Here is a 27,357-nt window from a genome sequence, read left to right as displayed (position 1 = left end):
ACAGTCAGACATAGGACTAAAAAGAGATTCCAAAATGGAGCTACATGTCTGATTACTACACCCCTCAAACACTCCACTCCCATGTCCATCTAAAACACTAGAAGATTGGAAAGCTCAGCCATTCTGTTTTCCTTAAGAACTATAATTCCTTCAGGACCCTCCCCTCTCCAGAGATCTTATATTTCCACGGCACTGCCACAAAATACAACTGTCATCTTCCCTTTAACTCACAGCCCTGAATTCTTCCCTCCTAAAAGTCACCTCCTATAGGAACAGGTGGCTGAATAGCAAGCTCCCTATAGGGGATATCCACTGCTAAATGGCCACTTCCACCAACAGTGTAGTTTGGGCCCCACACAACAATTACACTTGGGGTTGGGTTGGTACAATTCAACTTGGTGTTTTGCTAGGTCCTCTGCCCTGGTTCTAATAATGACATTTGATGCTCTCCTGACTTTAAGGCCTTTTGTTTTGTTTCTATTTCCCAAGTAAATTTATTTAGTAACCACTTGGAGGAACAGTTGGAGGCAAGCTTAAAGAGTAGGCAGGCAAGACAGAATCAGAGTATAGAGGAAAAGTCTTAAACTTGAAGGGGTTTGAACTTGATGCTGGGCAGTGGGAACTTTCAACTGTTATATTTCTATTTTCTAGTTTCTGTCTTGCAGAGTAAGCTGTTTCTGGGAAGAGGAACAAAAAAAATCTGATAGCCTTTCAATACTGCAGACAAATTCACTATCAACCATTCTAATTTATGAGGCTTGGCTGTTAACTCCTATCCGGCATGGAGTTGATATGACAAAATGTAGTAGCAATTTTAAAATGATCAGACTTAGTATATGCAATTCCCATGCAGCCTTAGTTCAGATACAGGTTTTCCCATTGCTTTATACAGAAAACACAGACCTAAGTCAGCTCTTTACCATCTAACTAAATCCTCAGCTTAGAGGTACAACTATTGTTGCTTGCTAAAAGGCTCTAGTTATGGATGTGCTAGTATTTAATGCTGTTGCTGTGTAAGACAGTGTTTTAGGGGCCTCCCTGGTGGCGCAAGGGGTTAAGACACAACCTATGAAGCTATCTGCAGCCACTGCAGCAGTTCAATCCCCGGCCAGGGAACCACCCACATGGCACAGCAGACCTCTCCTGTCTCACCCACTGCTCCCCTCAGCAGTGTATTTCAGTCAATCTGCCTATTCTGTTCCCCACTCTGTCTCTAGTGAATTCTCTCACCCCCCAGAGTATGTACCCCAGTTCTTGTATGCCTAAATAAAAAAATCTTCAAAAAAAACCCAAAACAGTGTTTTACAAGTGTTTCGCTGCTGCTTCACGATGCTTACTATGCAGTTTCTGGTTTCTATACACCATACACTAGATATCATACCTTAAATTATATTAAATTATAATATTGTCATTTCAAACTTCTTTCCTTTCTAGTCAAAGTGTAACTTTTTGCTACATGTTCTTTTGTACCTTCTGAATATTGAACCATGTGAGCTTGGAACCTAATCAAAAGAATTAATCTTCAAAAAATAACCCTATCTAAAATTCTAGAATATAATTCACTAAAACCACTGAGGATAAAAGAGAAAAGGCCCAGTCAGGAGGTAAAGAGATGTGTTTTGACAGACAAGAAAGGGAAATAGTGTCTGCACGGCTTAAAAGTCAATGACTATTACCACCCAAGTTCAGGATCACAGAATCAGATCTGGTCATAAATACTCCTGAACTTTCTCCTTCACGTGAACCAATGGTGAGCAGTAATCACCACAGTTATACAAGCACCAGTGAACGCTTACGTAAGCTTCTTAGGAATGAGTTATGAACACCACCGCAACAAATATGTCTAGGCAAATGAGCAGCTTTGAAAAAAAATTTCCTACATTTCATTCAATGAGGGTACAAGGTACACACACTGCCAAGGCCCTTGTCCAGTTGTTCTGCATCTTCTTTTTCAATTCCACTGTATAACTGAAGATCAGTAGATTCCAAACCTCACCACGTGCCTTTTTTATTTTTTTACCACGTGCCTCTTGAAGAGATTTGATAGGATGTATATACCAGAATATCTGATATATGTGTGCAAAACACTGAACTCACTCCAAGATTGCAAAAATACAGGAGACAAAGGACTATGTTAAGCTTGCCAAATATGACCACAAATGATTCTACTGGAAAAATCTAGAAAAGTGCAAAACTACAGAACAAATGAATCCTTTTCTTTCACAAATAGTTGCAAGGGTGGAAACGAAAAAGAGGTAGAAAAGCTTACAGATTAAAAGAGACTTAAAAGACAAATCAATTAATGTGAATTTCATAGGGATTTGAATAAATTATCTATAAAAACAATTAAAAATAATCAGGGATTATCTGAATATTTTATGATACAAGGAGTTATTGTTTTAAAAAATGTAGGTGTGTGGGGCTTCCATGGTTAAGTGCTCAGCACCATGAAGTTAAGTCTCATCACTATGAAGCTATCAGCAGCCACTGCAGTATGAGTTCGATCCCCGGCCAGGGAACTACCCACATGGTGCAGCAGACCTCTCCTGACTCACCCGCTGCTCCCCTCAGCAGTTATTTCAGTCAATCTGCCTGTTCTGTTCCCCACTCTGTCTCTGGTGAATCCTTTCACCCCCCACACACACACTTCTGGCCTGTACCCCAGTTCTTGCATGCATAAATAAATAAATCTTTAAAAAAAATTTTTAAAAGAATAGAAAAAAACAGAAAGTAAAAAGAATAAACACTAACAAAGCTGTCATATCAATACTAGTACAGGAGAAAAAGACATTAGGGTAAGAGGCATTACTAGAAATAAAAAGGGATACTTCTTTTTATTTGAGGGGGAAAAATATTCTTATTATAGGTTGTTCCTTGGGAAGAAATAAATCTTCAAAATATTAACACCAGAAAGTATTTGTAGATTCTAAATTAAACACATATTTAAAAATTAGATCTGGGGCCTCCCCTGGTGGCGCAGGCGGCTGAGCACAGCACTGTGAAGCTGTCCGCAGCCTCTGCAGCGCCGGTTCAATCCCGGCCAGCCAGCGAGGGTCCCACATGGCGAACAGACCTCTCCTGTCACGCCCGCTGCTCCCCTCAGCAGTGTACTTCTGTCAGTCTGCCTGTTTTGTTCCCCACTCTGTCTCTGGTGAATCCTCTTGCCCCCCACACCTCTGGCCTGTACCCCAGCTCTTGTATGCATACATAAATAAATCTTAAAAAATTTCTATTAAAAAAAATAGATCTGAAAGCAAGGGAAGTAATACTTTTCTGGCTAACTCATGAAACAATCTAAGACAAGAAGAAAAGAAACAGCCAGCCATCCCCCTGAGCTCTCACAGGGAAGGGAAAAAATTACAAACCATTTCTAAAAGACAGCAAGACCACAAGGGTTTCTCATCCTTAGCACAAGTGGCATTTTAGACAGGATGCTTTATTGTGGAGGCACATCCAGTGCAGCACATGTAGCAGCATCTCTGGCATCTATCCACTAGATTATAGCAGCACCCTCCCAGCTGTGTCAACTAAAACGTAAGTACAAAGTCTCTAAGTTGGGAGAGCATTCATCAGTGATTCTCCCAGGATCCTGCACTCCACGGTACACAAATGTCTACAGAACTCTACCACACCAGACCACCACCAAGGAAAAAACCTTCATCTTTGCCTTCTCTCCTCCTCTCCTCATATTCAATCATGAATTCTGTGGCCACAGAAGGTACCTAAAAATTCTGCTCTACTTCTCTCCATACTACTATTCTACCTGGTCTGGATTCCAAATGGTCTCCCTGCCTTCTGATTGCTCCCCTTCCAATTCACATTGTATAAAGAGTTACCTTTCTGAATCTGACATCATAGTCTTCACCCATCCAGGATCTTTTAAAACTATTCCTTCTACCCTTAGGGTAAACTCTAAGATGCTTCATGCCTTTTCTGATTGCTAGCCTCCAGCTTTTTCTCTCCCCCCAAGTACATTACTTGCTATCACCTCCACCCACACGCTCTCCACTCCGTGTCCTCTGCAGAGCAGTGTTCTCAAGGATCTCTGGGCCTTGGCTGAAACTGTGGCCCTCTTTCCCCATCTCTTCATCTCATATTTATGCATCAGATCCTAATGACTTAAATCTAACTCATTCTCTCTTTAAGAACTCTGCTTAAAGGTTAGATGCCAGAAAGTCTTTTCCAGTTTCTGCCTTTTTACTTCAGTATGTGCCCAACATTGTCCCGCTACAGTGCCTTGTCAATATAGCTGCAGAGAAAATTAACAGCTGCTGCTCTCTCTCTTGGTATACTCTTTGGGGAAGTTCATTCAATTCTGGCATATCCTGCTTCTATATTCTAAATCAGACCAAAGACCACTTGAAACTTCAGAAGAACATTCAGAAAATTCTCAAAGACCTTCTCTTCCAGAAGGCTGCTGACTTAAGGGTAACTCAAGTCAGGGCAGGCATAGCAAATGGTGAATAACTGTAGGCCCACCAACAGGTCAGTGATGAGTCCTGCTAGACAGGGACCCCACACTCCTTCTCTGAGGTCCTCCAACATCTGTTGTAGTCACTAGCTCTACTCTCAGAAGCACTGGGAACCAGTTTGCCAGTATTGTTTGTTATTCTGCTTCAGCCAGTTTTATTCACACTACAAATATTAAATCATTCAGTCCGGGAAACAACCCTATTAAGTTGATGATGTTATAATTATTTCCATCTTATAGATGAGGAAACTTATTCCTCAAAGTTATAAGTAGTAAAAAAGACAGGATTTGATCTGGCACCAGAATTTAGATAAGCTCTCCTCTACTCTCATTTCTCTGAATGCTCTGAAGGAACAAAAAAAGAAAGTTCAGGGGCAGAACCACTATGTACTGTGCCTTAGTTTACAACAAAGGGTACAACAAAAGTGAAATGAGAGCACTGGATCAATTAGATAATCATAGTGGGGGAAATGAGATGAACCTTGACCTCTTCCTTACACCATACAAAAAATCAATTCAATGACGGACTGAAATGTGAAAATAAAACATTAAAGCTTCTACAAGACAACAGGAGAATATTTTTATGACCTTGTGGTAGACAAAGATTTCTTCAACAAGAAACAAAAAACACTAAACTTAAAGAAGGAAAAAATATATTTATTTACTTAAAATTAAAACATCTATTCATCAAAACACAATTTAAAAAAGACTATACAACTGCAAAATAGGGCCTCCGTGGTGGCACAAGGGGTTAAGACACAACCTATGAAGCTATCTGCAGCCACTGCAGCACGAGTTCAATCCCTGGCCGGCCAGGGAGTAACCCACATGGCGCAGCAGACCTCTCCTGACTTGCCCACTGCTCCCCTCAGCAGTGTCTTTCCATCGATCTGCCTGTTCTGTTTCCTACTCTGTCTCTGGTGAATCCTCTCACCCACTGCACCTCTAGCCTGTACCCCAGTTCTTGTATGCATAAATAAATAAATCTTTTTTAAAAACTGCAAAATAAAAACAACACACAATTAAAAGGGTAAATAAAATCAAGGAATAAAGAAAGATGTGTATTGTGTGTTTATTTATTTTTTTAAAGATTTATTTATTTTTATACAAGAATCAGGGTACAGGCCAGATGCACAGGAGAGTGTAAGGATTCACCAGAGACAGAATGGGGAACAGAACAGACAGACTGATGAAATACACTGCTGAGGGAAGCAGTGGGCGAGACAGGAGGGGTCTGCTTCGCCAAGTGGGATTCTGGCCGGCCGGCCAGGATCGAACCCGCGCTGCAGAGGCTGCTTCACAGCGCGGCGTTCAACCACCTGCGCCACCAGGGAGGCCCCTGTGTGCGTGTGTTTATAAGATAAAATAAGAGTCATATCCTGACATAGAGAATTCCTATGACTCAATAAGAAAAGGATGGAAAAGAAATGTAATGAAGGCGGTAGCTAATATTCATTTTGCAATTTATAAATGTATCAAAACTCAATATACTATCCACCTTAAACTTATATAATATCATGTGTCAATCATCTCTCAATAAAGCTGGAGAGAAAATGGGTGGAAGAAAAGAAAAACAGTCAAAAGAAGAACACTTTACAAAAGTGAAAATGGTCATATCATATGAAAAAAAGTTCAACATCTTAAGCAATCAAGGAAATGCAAGTTAAACAACAATCAGAAGTTCCCATTCCTGGATAATTGGGAAAGAGTGGCAAAGGTCCTACAAAATGACTCTGAACAACTGGGTCAACATGTAACAGGCTTTTCTCATATAGGGTTACAAAGCAATCCTCTGCCCCCAGCACATCCAAATTCTTTGCCCCTTGGTGTCTGCAGGCCCGGCACACAGACACAAAGAATAAGAAATAGTATCAAAATTGGGACTATTTCATATCTATCAAGAAGGTCACCATAAACTCTGACTTAGGCTATTGGAAAAATCAAGAACAGACATTCAAATTGTCTCAGGAAAAGGTTAAAAAACTTTCTGGAAGGGGAGAAGGAAAATAGGACAACTACAGAGTAAAAAGATCTCTCTTGCATCTGTAATTTAAGGAATGCTCTCTACGTTGAGAGCAAAATGCTGAAATGTAATAGGGGGCAATTAACACTGTCTTGTCTGTCCTAGTGACATTCAGTCACAGGGCCTAACTACTCTCCCAGGCTGATTCAGTCATTAGATAAGTAAAGACAAGCAAAATACCATAGAATTACAAAATAATTCTGATTGCTGAAGAATTATAAAAGACACATAAAAAAGACTACAAAAATTAGAGTTCGATTTGTAAAATGAAACATTTTCATTGAAAAAAGACTGGTGGACAAGTAAAATATCAGCACTCTTGCTATCTCTGGTTGATGAAATCATGCATGATTTCTGTATTCTTTATAATTTTCTGTTTTTCCAAAACTTATTTACTAAGCACACACTCAAAACCAAAAATTATTATTAAATAGTGAAATCAACAAGCAGTTTGGCATTATAGATTTTTAAATATTATCCAAACTCCAGATATAATAGCCAAAGAAGGATCAAGGCAATCAGAGTTTCTAACATTTATTTAAAACTATTCTTAGAAGAGAAAGGAAACTAGGCTCAAAATAAGTATGTCTAATATAACAGAAAGGTCACAATAAACAGTGAAAACTACTACTTTCAGAACTGATGCTGCCTTGTGACAGGCCTGGGGGCTTCCACAGGAAGGAAAAAACACTAGATTGGATTGCCATTAGTTTGCTGAAACTACTCCTACCAGGCGCCATTCTTTATGAAAAAAACACAGAGGCCTCTCCTGTGGCACAGAGGATTGAGTGCAGCACTGTGAAGCTGTCCGCAGCCTCTGCAGCGTGGGTTCAATTCCCAACTGGCCAGGGAGATACCCACATGGCGCAGCAGACCTCTCCTGCTTCGCCCACTGCTCCCCTCAGCAGTTTCTTCAGTCCGACTGCTTGTTCTGCTCCCCACTCTGTCTCTGGTGAATCCTCTCACCCTCTCGCGCTTCTGGCCTGTACCCCAGTTCTTATATATAAAAAAAAAATAAATCTTTTTAAAAAATTAAAAGAAAAAAAACATGGCCCATTCTGATCTTAGTTAAAAACTCAGAAGGAAGGGCTTCCCTGGTGGGGCAAGGAGTAAAGTCTCAGCACTATGACGCTATCAGCAGCCACTTCAGCATTGAGTTCAATTCCAGCCAGGAAGCCAACCCACATGGTGCAGCAGACCTCTCCTGTCTCACCCGCTGCTCTCCTCAGCAGTATATTTCAGTAGATCCACCTGTTCTTCTCCCCACTCACTCCTCCCCACCCCACCCCCACCCTGCACCTCTGGCCTACACCCCAGTTCTTATATGCATAAATAAAATAAATCTTAAAAAAAAAAAACAACTCAGAAGGCTCCCCTATATTTCTTCTACTTCCGATGCTCAGAGAGCATGTCTTTTTCTAGTGCCTGCTATTTACTGGCATGTCCTAAAGACACAGTTAGAGTCTGAAACAGTGCAAACAAATACACCAGTGGTTCCACCACTGCTGGGCCTACAAGCTTAAGCTCCTCATTCCAATCACTCTGTCCTTTGCTTTCTACACTCCAGCTGCGGTGACCTCTACCATCATGCTTTTTTTTTTTTTTTTTTAAGATTTATTTATTTATACAAGAACTGGGGTACAGGTCAGAGGCGTGGGAAGGTGAGAGAATTCACCAGAGTGGGGAGCAGAACAGGCAGATGGACCAAAGACACTGCTGAAGGGAGCAGCGGGTGCGAACAGGAGAGGTCTGCTGCGCCATGTGGGTTTCGCCCTGGCCAGCTGGGAATCGAACCCACACTGCAGAGGCTGCGGACAGCTTTACAGTGCAGTGCTCAACCTGCTGCGCCACCGGGGAGGCCCATCTACCATCATTCTTAAACAAGTAAATTTGTTCCCACCTCAGGACCTTTGCCCTGTCCCTCTTCCTAGAACATATTACCCCCAATTCTTTATATTGCAAGCAAAGAGGGAAAACAGAGGGGGTCAGAGAAAAAAACAAACTCCCTCGGGAAAGTCAGAGATCCAGGAGTTGAGGGTACCAACGTTCCTTCCTCAGAAGAAAATGAAGGTGGTCAGTCTGAGGTCAAAGTTGACATTCAGGAGGCTAGCTTTATAACAACAAGATGACCATGAAGCAAGTTCCAGAAGAAACTAAGTATGTCATGTTATCTAGCTGCAAATCTTGATCCTAGTGACATGACATGCCATGTAAAACAGACAAGAATAAAATGAAGAAAAGAAGACTTATAGGTTCTAAAAAGATGTGAGCATCAAGTCAGTCAGTATATGTCCAGGACTAACTTAAACCAGAACATCTAAAAAAAAAAAAAAAAATACACACACACACACACACATACACAAAACCAAAGCACCTCAAATGTTTCCACTGAGGGGTCCTAAATCCCCACAGAAAATGTTCTTATTCCTTTGGGGCTCTTAGGGCATCATCCAAAGTACTCAAATTTGACTCTAAACTTTATTTGAAAAAGTCTTATTTTATCTCTAAAATGTGCATAAATTCTGATTTCTATGTTCTAATTCTCACTACAATTTTTTTAATTCTCACCAGTTAAAGTACCGAATCCCCCAACCCCTGATACTACTCCCCCAATCTTCTGAAAAAACTGACACTCCAACACTGCCATGTTCATCCCAAAACTCTTTAAGCTCCCAGTACTCCCACCACAACCTGAGGAACTAAGTTTGGAAATAATATCCTTTGGCAAGCAATCATTCTTAAAATTATCAATAAACTCTTTAAGTCTGAAATTTCTGGGTGGGACATTGTTTTTTGTTTTTGTTTTTTTTCCATAAAATTCCTTAAGAAAAAAACCTACTCTAGCTTAGCTGAATGAGGCTGTTCACAACCAGACAGCCTGACTGAGCAGAATGCTCTCAGAAGGAAAGGATAAAGAAGGACCCAGGATCCTTGCTGGAGAACCAGGCAAAGACCTGAGAAAAGGCACAAGAAGTAAAAATGCCAGAGGAAAAGAAGTGGGGCATTTGACTTTTCCTTGCAATGTAAGAAAAAAGTGTAGCCTAAAAGAAGTACAAGAGGCGGAGGAAGGGGAGAGAGGATCTCATTATTAACCGAGGTTTACTATATACCTGGGGAACAACTGAAACTGAAGTGAAATCAGGAACTGGAACCATTAAACCACATGAATGTTAATAGGAAACATATGAAGTTCTTGTTAAATGAACATGTTAAATTCCAAGCATCGCCCCTAAAACATCCCAACCTTTAGTGCATACTTAGACCCAGGTTTCCTGCTGTTTTTCTCACGTTTTCCTACTTAAGAAGAAAACTGTCTTGGGGAAATGATACTAGGATTTTTGCTGTTTGTACAAACAGACAAACACTTGGAAATATCTCTTTGTTTAACATTCTCTATCACCTACAACTGCCAAGGCCATGAAAGGAAGAATCTACTGGAGGTTTAAAGAGAACAGTGACAGCGAGGAAAACAAATGTGCAAATGAACCAACAAAGCACAGAAAAGTTTCTTTATAAAACCATGAAAACATAAGACTCAAACTGACACACATCATCCATGACACATTTTTACATTCACTAGAACAGACATTAAGGAGCAACTGAAAAACTTTTTAGTAAAGGCTAGATTATTCTAGGATTTCCCCTCACGTAAATATTTCAAAGTATGTTATCTGGAGCAAGAGATTGGACATGAAGCTGAAGCTAGAAAAAAACACTGAGCCGGAAAAAACACTGCATAATGAAAGTCAATTCACAGGCACCAGGCTTTAAATTTCTCTCTCCTAATACTCCCAAAGATGCTGACACCTAACTTTTCCCACAATTCCAAAAGAATATAGAAAGCACAAATATTAAGAGAAAACAAAAAACAGGGCAGAGGGGGCCAGGAAACCAAACCCAAAACATCTCACAATGGGTCATGGGGAAGTTCCCTTGAAAACAGTCCTTGACATCCCAATAGCCAAAGTCCCCACTTTCGATCAAAATCAGAATGGCAGGTATTAGTCTAGCCAACATTTAAAAAGGTCAGTATCAAGGTGAAGACAATGCCCCTACTTAATGCTGCTAGGCTAAAAATATCTTTAACTTTAACATTCACTTTCTACCTTCTCCTTCTCAACTTTGTAAAGGTTTCACCATCCTTCCAGGCTTTACCTATTTCAAATCTCTTCAACCTTCCCCCACATATCCAAAAAGTCACCAAGACCTGTAGTTCCCACTGTAACAAATATGACCATTTATTTCTCCTGTGCAGGTCAAATGACCCAAGCAGTAGAAATCTCTGTTAACTCCTCCCATAAAGTTCTACCACAGACCTAATTGAGCATCTCTACATAGAGGTCATCTGTCTGTACACTGCCAGAATAACATTCCTAAAATCAAAGGCCTAATGAATGTGCTTCAGCAAAAACTTCCATCAGTTCCATGCTGCCCATAAAACAAATGTTAATTCTAACCTGACCACAAGCCATCACTCCAGTCTCACTGTGGTCGTTCCTCTCGTGTATCCAATGCTGTACCAAACAAGCTAACACATCATTCTCTAGCATACTTTCCCTTCCACTCTGCCTTTATTCAAGCTATTACTTCTAACTGCCCTCTCATCTCTGCTCAACAATATCATCAATCTCATCGTTCTAACATGCTCAGATGTTGAATATGTCCTACTGAAGGAGGAGAGACTATGATGTAGGGCACCAACAATATCTGAAACAGATCTTAGTGCTAGAAATGCAGGTGGAATTTGAATCCAGTACCTTCTAATACTGAAGTAGAATGTCATTGCCACACACCATGTGCCACCTGGAAGTTGGGACATTTACCTGTAATTCTAGAATTATTGCTACTGGATACTTAATTGGGCAAGCTTACAGTTAAAATTTCTAGTATCTGGACCTCAGCTTTTTTACCTCTAAAATAGGGATACTGACTAGTTCATTATTTCCCAATGTGTTCAATGGTAATACTGAAGAATGTCAATTAATAAAGAAATAACTTCTTCCCTCAAAATAAACTAAGAAAGAAAGCAAACACATGATAGGTGAGGGAATGACATGAACATACAGTCTCAGAAGCAAACTGGGTTTGAAAACGGAGCACCACCTTGAAAACCAAGGGCCCAGTTTTTCCACTTTCTTGTTAAACTCAGGAAGCATTTACTTTTGGAGCCTTGGTTTCCTACAAAGCCTTACGAGGGGCATCTCCATCCACTCTCAAATATCTGAGATGAGTCTGCCCACCTGTCAAGGATGAGCTAAACACTACAGGTCCTTCCAATACCAGCTGGAGGTTCATGCAGAAAAAGAACAGTTCATTTCCTGATAAGGAGCGTGTGAGTTCACTGTTGTGCTCCAGGTCTCTGACGTCTCCTGATGGATGACCTAAGAAATCCAACTGGAAATAGCTACTCTCCAAGCAAAAATTCCATTAGATGATAAGGCCACCTCTGTCATCTACCAGAATCACTCACCATCCAGCAGGTCTTCCTCATCATCCCTGTCATGATCCTCCACTGCCACCTCCTCCTCCTCCTCCTCCTCCTCCTCCGCATCCTCCAGCTCCACGTCCGGGTCCAGATCTGGATCGCTCCCTGAGGCAGATTCGTCTGACATGGCTCCCAGAGGTCCTCAGTGGGCATTACCGACTCATGGTCCACTGCAGGGGTCCTGGAAGGACAAGAGGCATCAGAATCACTAGGGGCTTCACTTAGCACCATGAATCTTTCAAAGAGACAATGCCAAAGATGAATTCCCTGAAGCTTTTCTAAGCAGGGCAAGCTAACCATACTTGAATTCCAACCTTCCCCACAAGTACACTGATCCTGAAATATGTTTTGGTGAATTCTCTGCCTGGCTCAAGCCTCTCTTACTTGCTTGGAGAAGTAAACATATTAGCGAACAAACAAAAATACTATAAATCTCAGAATCCGTATTTGTTCACTTCTTTATATATCAATTACTTCCTGAGAACCAACTCTTCACATATTTACATATATATGTATACACATTAACAAGCACTATACTAAACTTCACACAGTAAAAAGCAAAACAAAGCATGTTAGAGTGTGTTAGGAGAAACAATAGGATGTATATGCCAGGAGGAACTGGTAGTTTGTTTATATGTGGTTAGGGGATATCCCAGAGAAGTTTTCACTGACCTGAGGCCAGAAGGAAAAGGAGCCACAGAGACATCAGGAGAGAGTGTTTCAGGCAGAGGGAGCAGCAAGGGCAGACTCCTATAGTGGCAGTGCTTAGGGAGTAGGGAGTGGGTACTGCTTGGTAGCAGGGTGGTCTCATGCCTTGGAGCACTACAAGTAAGTTAGCCCACTCTCCAATCACCTAAAGGAAAAGCTTCCATTGGGCAGTTGGTTATTCACCACTCTGTCACTCCCCCAAACACATGGACAGCCTGAGGCTCTCCTGGCTCAGAATGTGCCCGTGCCCATCTCTACTCTCAGGCTCTGCCCTACCTCTTGGCTCAGTCCAGCTCCATTGCTTCCAAGCAGTTTTTGTGAACTGCCCCAGCTTTCTAGGATCACATTCCCTCTTCTGAACTCTAGCAGTCATACTGACCACATTATCAACATTCACAGGAAGTTTTTATATGGGCCACCTAGCAAAGCAGGAAGCCTCCTGACCAACTACTCAGAGCCTGACAGAGTAGTAAGGCAGGGGTTTAATTAGGAGTTGTTTCTTTGTACCCTTGAGCTAAAAGCATGTCCAATTCATTCACTTACATTCACCCCCTCATTTGCCAACCTGCTCTACTGTATCTACTATGCGTCAGGCACTGTGTTATCTGCATTTCTGTCTGTATGCGTCTTGCTCCACTTAACTATAAATGACTATAAAGATTGTTTTTCTTGAGGGGGAAAAAAAAAACCCCAAACAAGTAAAGAGAAAGCTAGATGGAAAATTCTATGATAAAGCAAATATAGTAAAATGTTATCATGAACAGTCACTGGCCAATTTCTGTATATTTCAAAATTTTCACAATGAAATGGGGTAAGGCACAAGATAAATAATCTTTTACAAGACAAACTGCTGCAGACAACCACATCAACAATCAGGACATCCTAAAATGCCTCCCATCTCTAAAAATAAAAACCAAAACACAAGTCTCCAATTATTCAACACAAAAACTATTACAGACCTAAAATCTCATAAGATCCAGAAACAACTTGAAGGCGAGCTTCTATGTTCACCTGAAACAGAAATAGAAACAAAATGAAGCAAACTAGATCCTTTAGCACTTTAGAAAACTAGAACTGAAGTTTAAGACTGTTCAGTTAAAAGCCACAGAAATTAAGAAAGTGTATGATCCTGATGGGTCATGTACTCAGTCTCTCAAAATACGAAAACAAAGAACAGCTGTGAAATGATTTAGTATAAAATTTAAATGTTTGTATTAATAATGCACTTCCAAAAACATCTACAAAGTGCACAGGGAAGAAAAGTGATCCACAAATACTAATTAATATAACTAATGCTGAGCTACCACGCACTGAGTGAGAAAATTGAGTCCAAATCTTTAGCTCATTAGTTTTTAAAAAGGAACTAGTAAATCAAATAATAGCAGCTTTGAAGTGAAATCTATTTCTGAACACAGCATGATGATTCATTAGCAACTACTAAGTGTTCAGAAGTCAAAGTTTGTAAAGTAACTTTCTAAGCCCTCTGTTTCATCCTGACTGCTTGAACTAAGTTTTTTCACTTTCAGTGTGATTAGAGTAACTTTAGAAAACAATTTTTTGCGGGGTGGTTCCCAAGTTATATTTGAGAACTCATGGAAAATATTCCAGATAATGAGCTTTCATCTTCTTCCTCCACTTCTTCATACTAGTTAATCTGGAAGTAACTCTTTCCTGTTAGCAACTAAGCACAACTAATCACATAGATTATTCTTCTTATGTATTATTATTCTTCTTTTTTGGTGAGATAGTTCAAATACCTTTTGGGAAAAGTCACCTCAGAAGTTATGGTTGCTCTTGCGCCATTCAATGGTCACAACCCCCACCAATATTCCAGGCCATCTCATTCATTTTGAGTCTTTTCTTCAATAGCTAAAAATTGGTAGGTCAAGGGTGAACCTCAGAGCCTTTTATTTTTTTTTTTGCCCCCCTTCACTACAAGTTTTTTCATGGGGCACCATGGTGGCAACAGACAATAGGGTACATAACAATTTTTAATCAGGAAGTACCTTTACATAATCTGAATGACTGTCACTTTAGAGAAGAAACTGTTTAGCGGTGAAAGAGTGACAATCACTTATTTGTGAACAGTAACAAGGAAAAGCCACCTGCAAACCCTCAGTTAACATCTTCCAAAAAATTTCAGTCCCAAGCTCCCAATAGAAGCAAGTATCAGATAAATATCCCAAACCACATATATATATATATTTTTTAAGATTTTTATTTATTTATGAATACAAGAACTGGGGTACAGGCCGAAAGTGCTGGGGGTGGGGTGAGAAGATTCACCAGAGATAGAATGGGGAATAGAACAGGCAGATCGACTGAAATACACTGCTGAGGGGAGCAGTGGGCAACACAGGAGAGGTCTGCTGCACCATGTGGGTAGCTCCCTGGCCAGGGATCAAACTCTTGCTGTAGTGGCTGCAGATAGCTTCATAGGTTGTGTCTTAACCCCTTGCGCCAAGGGGGGCCCCTAAAACCACACATATTATTAGAAATGGATCCAGTCCCCTACTAAAACATTTTAACAACAGAGGTCACTTTAAAATACTTCCTAGACTGTAAGATGCCCACAACAGAGAAGAAATTGGGATTCCTAAAATCCCATCAAATTTGTTTTTCTTTCCCTCCCTTCCACAAGCCATGAAATTTCTTTACAGAGATAACACAAAGAAATCTCTTCTTAGTTCTTTACACACATACCAACTACTTAAGGGATAGGACTTGCTGTTTGTTACTAATGTTCAGAAAAGCAAAAAGGAGAAAATGGCAGGTGGAAAGCTGGTCTGGGGGCACAGCAGCACAATTACATTCTGTCTCGGTCTGTCAAGGGGCTCATCCGCACATACAGATACTTTCCTTTCAGAACACAGGGAAGGCAGCCCTGGTTCAAGAAGTTAGCCCTTAGAACTATTAGCAAACATGAGGAAAAGGCTGATAAAAAAAAAATGCATCTCCCCCAATTGCTCCACGTTTCAAGTAAAACACTGCCTCAATCCTCAGGGAAGAGCAGTTCTGCCTCCAGCACACATGTAAAGGAGGAGGGTGATTGTGGGTGTGCTGTACCATAACGAGGACCTGTATTGCTACAAAGCAAATTCTAGGAATCAAATTCTATTTCAATGGAACTGGAGAACTAGTTATTAAAAGAAACTCTAAAGATAACCACTATGGGGCCTCCCTGGTGGCGCAAGGAGTTAAACACCACACTACGAGGCAATCCACAGCTTCTGCAGCACGAGTTCGATCCCCGGCCAGCCAGGGAGCAATGCACATGGTGCAGCAGACCTCTCCTAACTCACCCGCTGCTCCCCTCAGCAGTGTACTTCAGTCAATCTGCCTGTTCTGTTCCCCACTCTGTCTCTGGTGAATCCTCTTACCCCCCCCACATCTCTGGCCTGTACCCAGCTCTTGTATGCATAAATAAATAAAAATCTTAAAAAAAAAAAGAGAGAGAGAGAACCACTATGAACAGCAAACATTTAATCGTAAGTACATGTTAATAAATCTACAGTTTATTATATTCAATTTGCTAAAAGGAGGCTGTAATGATAGAGAAACCCACAGTCTATCCCAACCAAACCTCTCATTGTAATCTTTTTTTTTTTTTTAGAGGCATTTTTTTTTATTTATTTATTTAGTTTGTTTGTTTATACATGCACTGGGTATAGTCAGAAGCGCGGGAGGGTGAGAGAATTCACCAGAGTCAGAGCGGGGAGCAGAGCAGGCAGAAGGACCGAAGTACACTGCTGAGGGGAGCAGCGGGCGGCAGGAGAGGTCTGCGCGCCATGTGGGACCCTCCTCTGGTGGCCGGGGAGCAGCCGGGGATCGAACCGGCGCCTCAGCCGCGGGCAGCTTCGCAACCCAGCGCTCAACCGCTGCGCCACCTGGGAGGCCCTCTCATTGTAATCTTGAGAATGAAGGGAGAGGTTCTGCTGCCCTGCTAAGTTCAAAGACAACACTGGGTCTCCCTGGTGGTGCAAGGGGTTAAGCACCGCACTACGAAGCAATCCGCAGCCTCTACAGCACAAGTTCAATCCCCAGCCAGCCAGGGAACAACCCACATGGCGAGGCAGACCTCTCCTGTCTCATCCGCTGCTCCCCTCAGCAGTGCATTTCGGTCAATCCGCCTATTCTGTGCCCCACTGTCTCTGGTGAATCCACCTCCTGCATCTCTGGCCTATATCCCAGCTCTTGTATGCATAAATAAATAAATCTTTTTTTAAAAAATGAAAGCATTGAGGGCCTCCCCGGTGGTGCAGCAGGTTGAGCGCTGTGCTGTGAAGCTGTCTGCAGCCTCCGCAGCATGGGTTCAATTCCCCGTCAGGCAGGGAGATCCCCACATGGCATGGCAGACCTCTCCTGTCTCGCCCACCGCTCCCCTCAGCAGTGTCTTCGGTCTGTCTACCTGTTCTGCTCTCCGCTCTATCTCTGGTGAATTCTCTCACTCTCCTGTGCCTCTGATCTGAACCCCAATTCTTGTATAAATAAATAATTTTTTTTAAAAAAAAAGCATTGAGAAATCCAGAAACAAAGAAAACCTTTAAAGAAAAAGAAAAAAAAAGACAACACCACCTCTATAGCACAATACCTGGCGAAGAATCAGTGAATTAATTATGTGGGCACAGCCCTCAGACACACCCTGGGGGAAGACTACACAGGGGAAAACACACACACACACACACACACACACACACACACACACACACACACAAGCAGAGTTTTTGTTCACAAAGCAGACCATGCTTGGAAAGTCCACTTTGAAATAAAAACACATGCTCACATACTGCCTCACCACTGAGGAGCAGCCTATACAATTTCAGAGACCTTTTTTGTGGTTCTCAGCAGCATCCTCATACTGCCTTTGATACAAAAGAATCTGTTCCAAACAGTCATGTCCTCATTAATTTTGGTGACTTAAGTGGTATTAAATTTCTTCAATGATTGCTAATCAATTTCATAGCAAGTGCCATTCATGCATTCCCCCCCCCCACCATTAAAAATAAAACAAAACCATGTATTTACTCTAATTAACAAGGGAAAAAGTTTTTTTAAGGCATCAAAACATTTGGCCCAAAGTTTTGGGCTGTACCTTTTCAAGGAAACTCATTAAAGAATTTATAATTCAAAGCGGGGTGGGGGGGGAGTAGCCCATATATATCACACTCACTGTGTGTCCACAGGGTTCTTCCGGTCTGCTGAGAGAACCACTGTAGGTCTTTAAAGTTATTTCTAAACACCTTTCCTGTGCAAGACAAAGATCCAGGGTGTATACTTCAAACTTCCATATGACCCAAATGACCTTAGATCAGTATGTCAGTTACTTAAAAACACATTTAATACACACAAAGCAGCACAGAATTCAAAAAACCAACACAACTCAAAATATCTGTTTGGAAATCTAATGAGAGTTCTGGCAATTTGGAACTTAAAATGGGATTAAAAAAAAAAAAAAAAAGTGGACTTCAGACTACAAGGAGCACAGCCACAGTAGATACTCTACCCAAAAGATAATGTAGCAGCACCAGGCCCAGGACCTCAGCATGAAGCACAGGAGAAGCACTGAAGCCAAGTTTATAAAATAGGTCAAGAAACCTAAATTCTGACCATAACCCCGGAAAATCAGCCACATGACCTTGAACAAGTTAGTTTTCCCTCAGTTTCTATTACCCCCTTTTATTCCAGTCTGAGAGAAATGGACCTGATTTCATCTTCAAGATCTCTTCAAGATTCAGAGACAGCATTTTTAAAGGATGGTCCAGATACCCCGATAGGCCGTTGAGATTAAAATCATGCATGAGCTAAACAGCCCTTCAAAGTGCAAGAGATTTTAATGCAACAAAGTGCAATGGATTTTAATGCAACATAATATAAAAAGTTCCCTGATGTGGTTTCAAAATCAGTATAACAATTAACCTTGAGGGCCTCCCCGGTGGCGCAGCGGTTGAGCGCTGGGTTGCGAAGCTGCCCGCAGGTTCTACAGCGCCAGTTCGACCCCTGGCTGCTCCCCGGCCACCGGAGGAGGGTCCCACATGGCGCGCAGACCTCTCCTGCCGCCCGCTGCTCCCCTCAGCAGTGTACTTCGGTCCCTCTGCCTGCTCTGCTCCCCGCTCTGGCTCTGGTGAATTCTCTCACCCTCCCGCGCTTCTGACTGTACCCAGTGCTTGTATAAACAAACAAACAAACAAACAAATAAATAAATAAATAACATGCCTCTATTTAAAAAAAAAAAAAAAACAATTAACCTTGAAAAAACTACCACTTGTTAGAGTTTTGGCGTAGTACCAAAGAATACCTGTAATTATCTGAAAAGATTATTAGAATGTATCTCCCTTTTTCAACTAAATTTCTGTGTGAGACTAGTTTTTCATCAATAATATGTCAACAAAACAAAACATTACAACAGACTAGAAGCGGAAGCAGATTCAAGTATCTTTACTCAAACAAGCATTTTCAAAATGTAAAATAATTTCATTCTTCTAATATTTTTGTTTTGGAAAACACAGGATTTTTTTTTCCCATTTAAAGTATTATTTCTGTTAACATATTATTTTTAAATAAATTAATTTTTTTGTTTCTCAGTTTTAATTCTAATACAGCAGCTACTGACCAATATGATCTATATAAACAAAAGCTCTTTGAGGTCTTAGTACAAAAGAAACCAAAAGTTTTAGAACTATTATTCTAAGGCAAAAAGAATCTAAGAACTATATAGTCTCTTCCCCTAAATTTTCGGATATCACAAGAAAGAAAAATTAGCATTTTAAAAATGTAACAAGCAGAGAACCACATTACATGAACATCAAAAATACTAAAACAATTCTATTCTATATTCAAATTTAAAAAACTGCAAGTTTGATATTTAAATGATATACATTATTTTATAAATGTAATTAACTGTCAAAGGCAAACTTTCTCAACGACTGAAGTTAATAATGCATTTGCAAAGTCAAATTTTTGCTTTTACCACTGGATCTCTGCTATCCACATGCATTTTAAAAGGGGCAAGGACTGAGCTTCCCCCTCCAAAGTTTCCGTAGTTTAGGCCCTTCATCCAAGAGGTCATTGAGTAGCATATCCCTGCAGGGTCAATTCCAGATATTTTGAATAAGTAGGAATAAAATTCTAGCAGATCACTGCTGAGGGAAGCAAATAAAAGACTCACTTCATTCTCCATGGAGTTAGTTAACTGGAAAAAAGAAGGCAGTGGAGGCATGTGTGGGGGAACAGGGCAAAGGTAGGCAGGACAGAAAACCAACAACTGGGCTGGGAAGATGAGAGGTAAAGGGATGACAGCTTTGGCTGGGAGAAGCCTGTGTGACAGACCCACTGTTCTCAGGGAAATCTGGGCTCTGTAAAATCTCTCTCTCTTACGCAAGAACACACAGGAGCACACACACGTGCACATACATTAAAACATCACATCAGTATAATCTGTAAACTGTCCAGATCTCTGAATTCAGGGGATGAGACCTGAGTAAAAGTAATTCTGGCAAAATATGTTATAATTCAACCTGTGACCCTGTATCTCCTTACACAGCTCTAACTTCTTAAAATGGGGATTACAGAGGTAAGGCTCACATGGCAGAATCATGGATGGCCCACTTTGCCTAGGCATCCAGAGTTTAAGTCAGTCCTGAGTCTAGATCAATCTAAAAGCAGATCAGGTTCCTCTACTGCATAGTGAAACTGAAGAGTTTTGGAGATGAGCCCACGTTCCCTGCCCAGTCCCTCTAATGCCCCACTACCTTAACCACTCCTCACCAAACCTCTCTTCAGAGGTTTGTCACAGAGCCACAGAGCCCAGTTTGGGTAACTCAAACCCAAACAAATACAAGCAGTGCAGAGCGTGGTTTGCCCTTCACAGTCTTGCAAACATCCAGCATGAACTCTGGGAAAAACTTCTCTGTACATAGTCAACCTACCCCCCTCCCTCCCCAAACACAATCAGAAAAAGCTCTGCAGGTAGCATTTCAACAAATCAAAGCTTTAAAAAACACAACTATAGCAGGGAATCTACATGAATCCTTCTATGATACAAATAATAACTACTACTTTCCTGAGTGGATGCTGATCACTTTCCATTTTCAATGATCATTTCTTTTAAAATAGCTATACTGGGGCCTCCCTGGTGGTGCAAGGGGTTAAGCGTCAGCACTGTGGGGCAGTCCTCAGTTACTGCAGCACAAGTTCAATACCTGGCTGGGGAGGTGACCCACATGGCTCAATAAAACCTCTCCTTTCAGCAAACCTCTCCTGTCACACCCGCCGCTCCCCTCAGCAGTGGATTTCAACAGATCCTCCTGTTCTGCTCCCCACTCTGTTTCTAGTGAATCCTCTCATCCCCTGAACCTCTGGCCAACACCCCAGTTCTTGTATGCATAAATAAAATAAATCTTTAAAAAAAAATTTTTTAAAGTGATTATGAGAGTTAGGGGAAAACTAACAGAACCAATGAGAATCATTATTAATTAAGCAATTCAAAATACATATAAAGTATAACCATCACCATTTCTATTAGTTACTTCCCCTTTCCTTGGCTAATACACCTTAGACTACCAAAACCATTTATTAGTAGATGCTAAAATGATAAAGAATTGAATTACACAAATAAATTTCAAACAATCCCCTTCTTTTTAAGGTGGTAGCAACTTTATCTTGAACCCCATGAGGAAGTCAGGATCAAAATGAGTATCAGAAGAACCCTGGGATTGTATACACCCTACCACATGTGTAAAATAATTCTCAAAGAGCTATTTCATTCGAAAAAAACTAAATGCAATGTAAGATCCTGAGTTACATCCTGGATTGGAGAAGAAAACAGCTATAAAAGCCAGTAATGAGGTGAATATGGACTATGGATTGGAGTACTGTATTAATATTACCTTTCCTGATTTTTAAGGATTACTCTGATTATGTAAGAAAATATCCTTAGGAAAAACACAATAAAGTATTTAATGATTAAAAATAAATAAACAAACTAAAAGACAGTTAACACAGAAGAGAATATGATCATGTTTCCAATTCTCCAAAGATTTAAACACTCAACAACAAAAATACAAAAATGTTTTATTTAAAAGTACATTACTTAGCTCATTCTCTATAGTTAATTAGTAGCAAATTAGTAACAAGCTTCCTTTCCTTTAAGACACAGTAACTTAGGGTTATAAAGGCATAATAGTTATGCCTCCTAGCATCCCCATACACCTACATGATGTCCTCTTGCTAGAAGGTAAACCCCTCTCTCTATTCCTCTGAGCCCAGCAGGAACTGGAACCATTTCTGAGGCAAGTCTCACTTGGGTTCTCTCTAAAGACTCCAGGTCCGATCAATGTCATAAGCAAATAGCATCCTACAGGCAGGTAGAAAACAGTTTGCCCTCCCTTCTTGTGGAGATGCGGCCCAGTTCTGAACAGTCTTCCAAAGAGACTGAAATAATCTATATTATATATTCCACTGTTACTTCATGGCCAAGGTTATTCAACTTGTGCCCAGTTCTTTGCCCTTTACATATAAATACATACACACAGAGTATTTTTGTTTTAGGATTTATTTTTTTATTTATTTATGCATACAAGAACTGGGGTGGAAGCCAGAAGTGCAGGGGGAGAGAGGATTCACCAGAGACAGAGTAGAGAGCAGAACAGCAGATCAACTGAAATACACTGCTGAGGGGAGCAGCAGGCAAGACAGGAGAGGTCTGCTGTGCCATGGGGGTTAGTTCCTTGGCCGGGGATTGCACTCATGCCACAGTGGCTGCCAATAGCTTGACAGCACTGAGACTTAAGCCCTGCACCACCAAGCAGGTCCAACACACGCAATATTATAGAAATAAGTAGCTTATGATTCATACCTAATCAGAGTTACATAAGTAAACTTGCCCTATAAGTCTCTACTCTAACAATGATCAAAAATACTGAAGAAAACAGAGACATCTGAATATTATCAAGGTAAGTTGGAAAGAAAGTACACTTAGCCTAAAACCTATAGAGTGAAGTACGAAAAGACTTCTCCTTTCAAACTAACACTTCTGGAGTAAAGCATATGAAGTCTGGACAAAACTTGGGCTATAGATTTTGCAAGTAAAAAGAGGATCTGCAAGGAAAAAATTTTTTTATAAATAAAAACACAACAATGGCAACCCTGGGGAAGAAGGACCATCTGTCAAAGACTAGAACATGAGCTGTACACATGCACAAGTCCAGCTGTGTATCTGCCATCACTCTTCAGATAAAGATGCTCACTATTCCATGGAGATAAAGCCACACTTCATTATAGAAATTGGAGGCAGAGACTGAAATAATTCACAGTTAGGAGATATTGTCATGGTTGAGAGAACAAAGGGCAAAGGCTGAGATTAAAAGTTGAAGAAATATTTTATTTTTTTTATTTTTTTTTAATTTTATAGAGGCATGTTTGTTTATATTTATTTATTTGTTTGTTTGTTTTGTTTATACAAGCACTGGGTACAGTCAGAAGCACGGGAGGGTGAGAGAATTCACCAGAGCCAGAGCGGGGAGCAGAGCAGGAAGAAGGACCGAAGTACACTGCTGAGGGGAGCAGCAGGCGGCAGGAGAGGTCTGCGCGCCATGTGGGACCCTCCTCCGGTGGCTGGGGAGCAGCCGGGGATCGAACCGGCGCCGCAGAGGCTGCGGGCAGCTTCGCAACCCAGCGCTCAACCGCTGTGCCACTGGGGAGGCCCGAAGAAATATTTTAAAGAAAGGTTAAAGAGAAAGACAGAAAAGCTAGTGATTTATTCAGTCCAAAGCTTCCGTACTTTCTATGATAAAGACACTGTACCAGGTACTATAGGAGTGATATAAATACAAGTTTCAAAGATGTATAGCAAGGTGTATAGCAAGGTATACCCAGGTGTATAGCAAGAAGCAATAAGACTGTGACATTAAAACAGAAAGAACAGGGCCTCCCTGGTGGCGCAAGGGATTGAACACTCATTATGAAGCAATCCGCAGCCTCTGCAGCACAAGTTCAATCCCCGGCAGCCAGGGAGAAACCCACATGGCGAGGCAGACCTCTCCTGCCTCACCCACTGCTCCCCTCAGCAGTGTATTTCAGTCTTTCTGCCTATTCTGTTCCCAACTCTGTCTTTGGTGGATCCTCTCACCTCCCCACATCTCTGGCCTGTACCCCAGCTCTTATATGCATGAATAAATAAATCTTTAAAAAAAAAAAGAATAAACAAAAATAAAATTTTTGGACACTAAAGAAGTCTGTAGCATTTGAAGAAATAGCAAATCAATTCTAATCATCATTAAAAGTGATATTCCTAACATAAAAGTGAAAAATGACAGGATTATCTCACTAGGTAATTTACAATGTGTGAATTCCCTTGATTACACTGAAAATCTATCCTAAACACAGCCATACTCTTTCTTACTTGGTCCCCTGGTCACCAAAGATACTCATTCACTTTAATACAGCTAAAGGTACATTCTAGGATTGCATCGTTTCTCTGTAGCCAGGATGAGACTAAAATTAAACTCCAAACCTCTGCCTCATCAGTGTTTACTATGCCAATCAACAGCAACTGACAACCACCACCAAGACAATCTAGCTGTCTGAAAGTGAAGAATAAAAGTGGAATACCTTGAGACAATTGCTAAACCCTTAAGACAGAAATTCCAGGCTTTTGTTTGGGCACAGAGGTTGGTGGAGTTCCAATGTACAGGAAGTCAACAAGTAGTTATTAAATATTGTTGTGACCTATCTCATGAGGGCAGCAACTGCAATCAAAATAAAAATGTCTCCCCTACCACTCTCCCTCCCCGCCCCAAAAAAAAGAAAAAGGAAAGCCAGGGAAAGGACAGGATGAGGAGCTAATCCTCTCCACAGCATGTAAGAATGAGGAGTGCAACTCACTGTTACATAACAGTGAAGCTGAACAAAAGAGCCAGTTAATGGTGCATCTGCAGTGTTATAAATCCAGAGCTAGAGGCTGCCACTCAATCATGCTAATCAATAAACTACTGAACACCTCACATGAGAATTATTTCCAGAATCTCCTCATAATCTCTCCCATTAACTAAAGTTACAAGAATCAGCACTTGAAGGCCATAAACACTTGAAGGCCATAAACACTCAGAGAAGGAAAATCATCCTTACAGGATGCAACACGACAGCGGGCTCTTCTCTGCGTTGTAGCCTGTGTTAGATGAGTAAGAAGACATCTGGGAAGGCCAGTCACCTACCCAAGAAATTGCCTTTCCTTAAAAATAAGTGGGGCCCATGGGCACTGATATTAAGCATCTCAATAGACAAAAGATGTCATGCTCAATCAGAAAAGAATCTGAGAGACTGAGGAGATTCAACATTTATACATGCTCCTGAAGCTCAGTCCTAACAACTTATAAAGGCTTCCCAAAGCATGTAAGAACTGACAATTAGACTGAGTAGTATACAGGCGTGGGAAGGCCTGTTTCTTCTCCTCTCTGGACACTAATTTCAGAAGTCACATACCCAACGCTGCCATCAATGAAGTAAGAAATAGTTTCCCCCACCTTGATTTGTAAAAATAAATCAAACAGGGCCTCCCTGATGGCACAAGGGGTTAAGCACAGCACTGTGAAGCTACCTGCAGCCTCTGCAGCACAAGTTCGATCTCTGGACAGCCAGGGAGCTACCCACATGGCGCAGGAGACCTCTCCTGTATCACTCGTTGCTCCCCTCAGCAGTGTATTTCAGTCAGTCTGCCTGTTCTGTTCCCCATTCTCTCTGGTGAATCCTCTCACCCACCGCACCTCTGGCCTGTACCCCAGTTCTTGTATGCATAAATAAATAAATCTTTAAAAATAAATAAACATGTACTAACATACTCCAGCAAAGCTGTGATTGCCCCTCTTTTTTAAAAGATTTATTTTTATTTATTATACATACAAGAACTGGGGTGTAGGTCAGATGTGCAGGGGGTGAGAAGATTCATCAGAGACAGAGTGGAGAGCAGAACAGACAGATCCACTGAAATCCACTGCTGAGGGGAGCAGAGGACAAGACAGGAGAGGTCTGCTGCGACATGTGGGTTACATCTGTGGCCGGGGATCGAACAAACTCATGCCACAGTGGCTGGCGATAGCTTGATAGAGCTGAGACTTTAACCCCTGTGCCAGCCCTACATCACATCTGGGCTAGTTTCTCCAAAAGGCTATATCTGGGTTAGCCAAAAAGCCAATATCTATGCTTTACTGAATCCTAATTACATTAATTAATTAGCCTCTTCTTTAGAGGGTTAGAAGAAAAGTCAGACTACAAGAGTCCCTCTTATTTAGTTCCTCTATTTTTATTTATTTATTTTTTTAATAGAGGCATGTTTTATTTATTTATTTATTTGTTTTGTTTGTTTGTTTATACATGCCCTGGGTACAGTCAGAAGCGCGGGAGGGTGAGAGAATTCACCAGAGCCAGAGTGGGGAGCAGAGCAGGCAGAAGGACCGAAGTACACTGCTGAGGGGAGCAGCGGGTGGCAGGAGAGGTCTGCGCGCCATGTGGGACCCTCCTCCAGTGGCCCGGGAACAGTCGGGGATCGAACCGGCGCTACAGAGGCCGCGGGCAGCTTCGCAACCCAGCGCTCAACCGCTGCGCCACCGGGGAGGCCCTAGTTCCTCTATTTTTAACTCCTTATTCTATGTTCACATTTGGCAGGGATCCTAGATAATAAATCTCATATTTCAGTTACAAGTAATGAAGGACCCTAAACCTACTGAATTCTACTAATTTGTGGCCCACAGAGGGCATTTGTTGTTTTCCTGTGTAAATTGCTTCATTGCTCCAGGGAAGATACTCCTAGCGTGTGGGCTTCCTGAGTCCTTACCAGGCCCTGGCTGCAGCCTCAAATACCACAGAAGGGTTCTATCTATACAACTCATTAACATCAGGAAAAGGTGCTACAATCAACCAAACTCTGAAAAGTCTTACAGTAGCTGAACCAATTATTTAATTTGGCTTTCTAAAAATTGTCTTCCTCTGGTTTGCCTCTACTTGACAGTAAGTTAAGGAGTTATTCAAAAGGACTTATTTAAAAGGATCGCAATTTATGGCGTACAAACTGATACTCTACCACCTAGAAACTCATCCTCCCACACCTGAGTCTTTCCCAGTGTCAGGGAAAGTTAATACTTTCATTATCTGCAGACTTAAAAATCAGTTAAAATTCACTACATGTATTACCAAGTGCTTACACACAGAAAAGTGAGATTTGTTTGCTTGTTTTTTTTTTTTTAAAGGAATAAACTCTTGTCAGCAGAAGGATAAGGCAAATGCTTTTAAATGTATTAGCACATTTTAATTGCTGACTGATGATTTTTTCTAAGATTTATTTATTTATGCATACAAGAACTGGGGTACAGGCCAAAGGTGGGGGGGGTGAGAGAATTCACCAGAGACAGAATGGGGAACAGAACAGGCAGACTGACAGAAGTACACTGCTGAGGGGAGCAGTGGGCGAGTCAGGAGAAGTCTGCTGTGCCATTTGGGTTGCTCCCTGGCCGGGGATAGAACTCGTGCTCCACTGGCTGTGGACACATTTACAGGTTGCGTCTTAACCCTTGCGCCACCAGGGAGGCCCCAACATGTTGTAAGTTTAAAAACATGGCTTGGAAGAAAAATTTGCTGGAAGAAATGTGAAACATGGAATAAGAGGAAACAGGAAAGAGGCCA

At 41.3% G+C, this 27,357-nt stretch overlaps 1 protein-coding gene across 6 annotated transcripts in view; it reads right to left on the bottom strand.

Annotated features, from left to right (window-relative positions):
• Positions 1-27,357, bottom strand: part of RAD54L2 (RAD54 like 2) — a 106,958-nt gene that overhangs the window by 42,663 nt on the left and 36,938 nt on the right. For 5 of the 6 annotated variants that reach the window (XM_037529911.2, XM_037529915.2, XM_037529932.2 and 2 more), the window contains exons 2-3: positions 13,647-13,698; positions 11,965-12,160 (exon numbers count right to left, since the gene is read on the bottom strand). In XM_037529911.2, coding sequence (XP_037385808.1) covers positions 11,965-12,106 — 142 coding nt within the window. In that variant the 5' untranslated portion in view covers positions 12,107-12,160; positions 13,647-13,698. The remainder of the gene's footprint in view (positions 1-11,964; positions 12,161-13,646; positions 13,699-27,357) is intronic. The other variant, XM_037529924.2, reaches the window with a different exon arrangement.

The sequence above is a fragment of the Talpa occidentalis genome, unplaced genomic scaffold, assembly GCF_014898055.3.
Source record: "Talpa occidentalis isolate TD23 unplaced genomic scaffold, MPIMG_talOcc4v2.1 talOcc4.10, whole genome shotgun sequence".
In the NCBI taxonomy this organism is placed as follows: Eukaryota; Metazoa; Chordata; class Mammalia; order Eulipotyphla; family Talpidae; genus Talpa; species Talpa occidentalis.
This window is presented reverse-complemented; position numbering and strand designations above follow the sequence as displayed.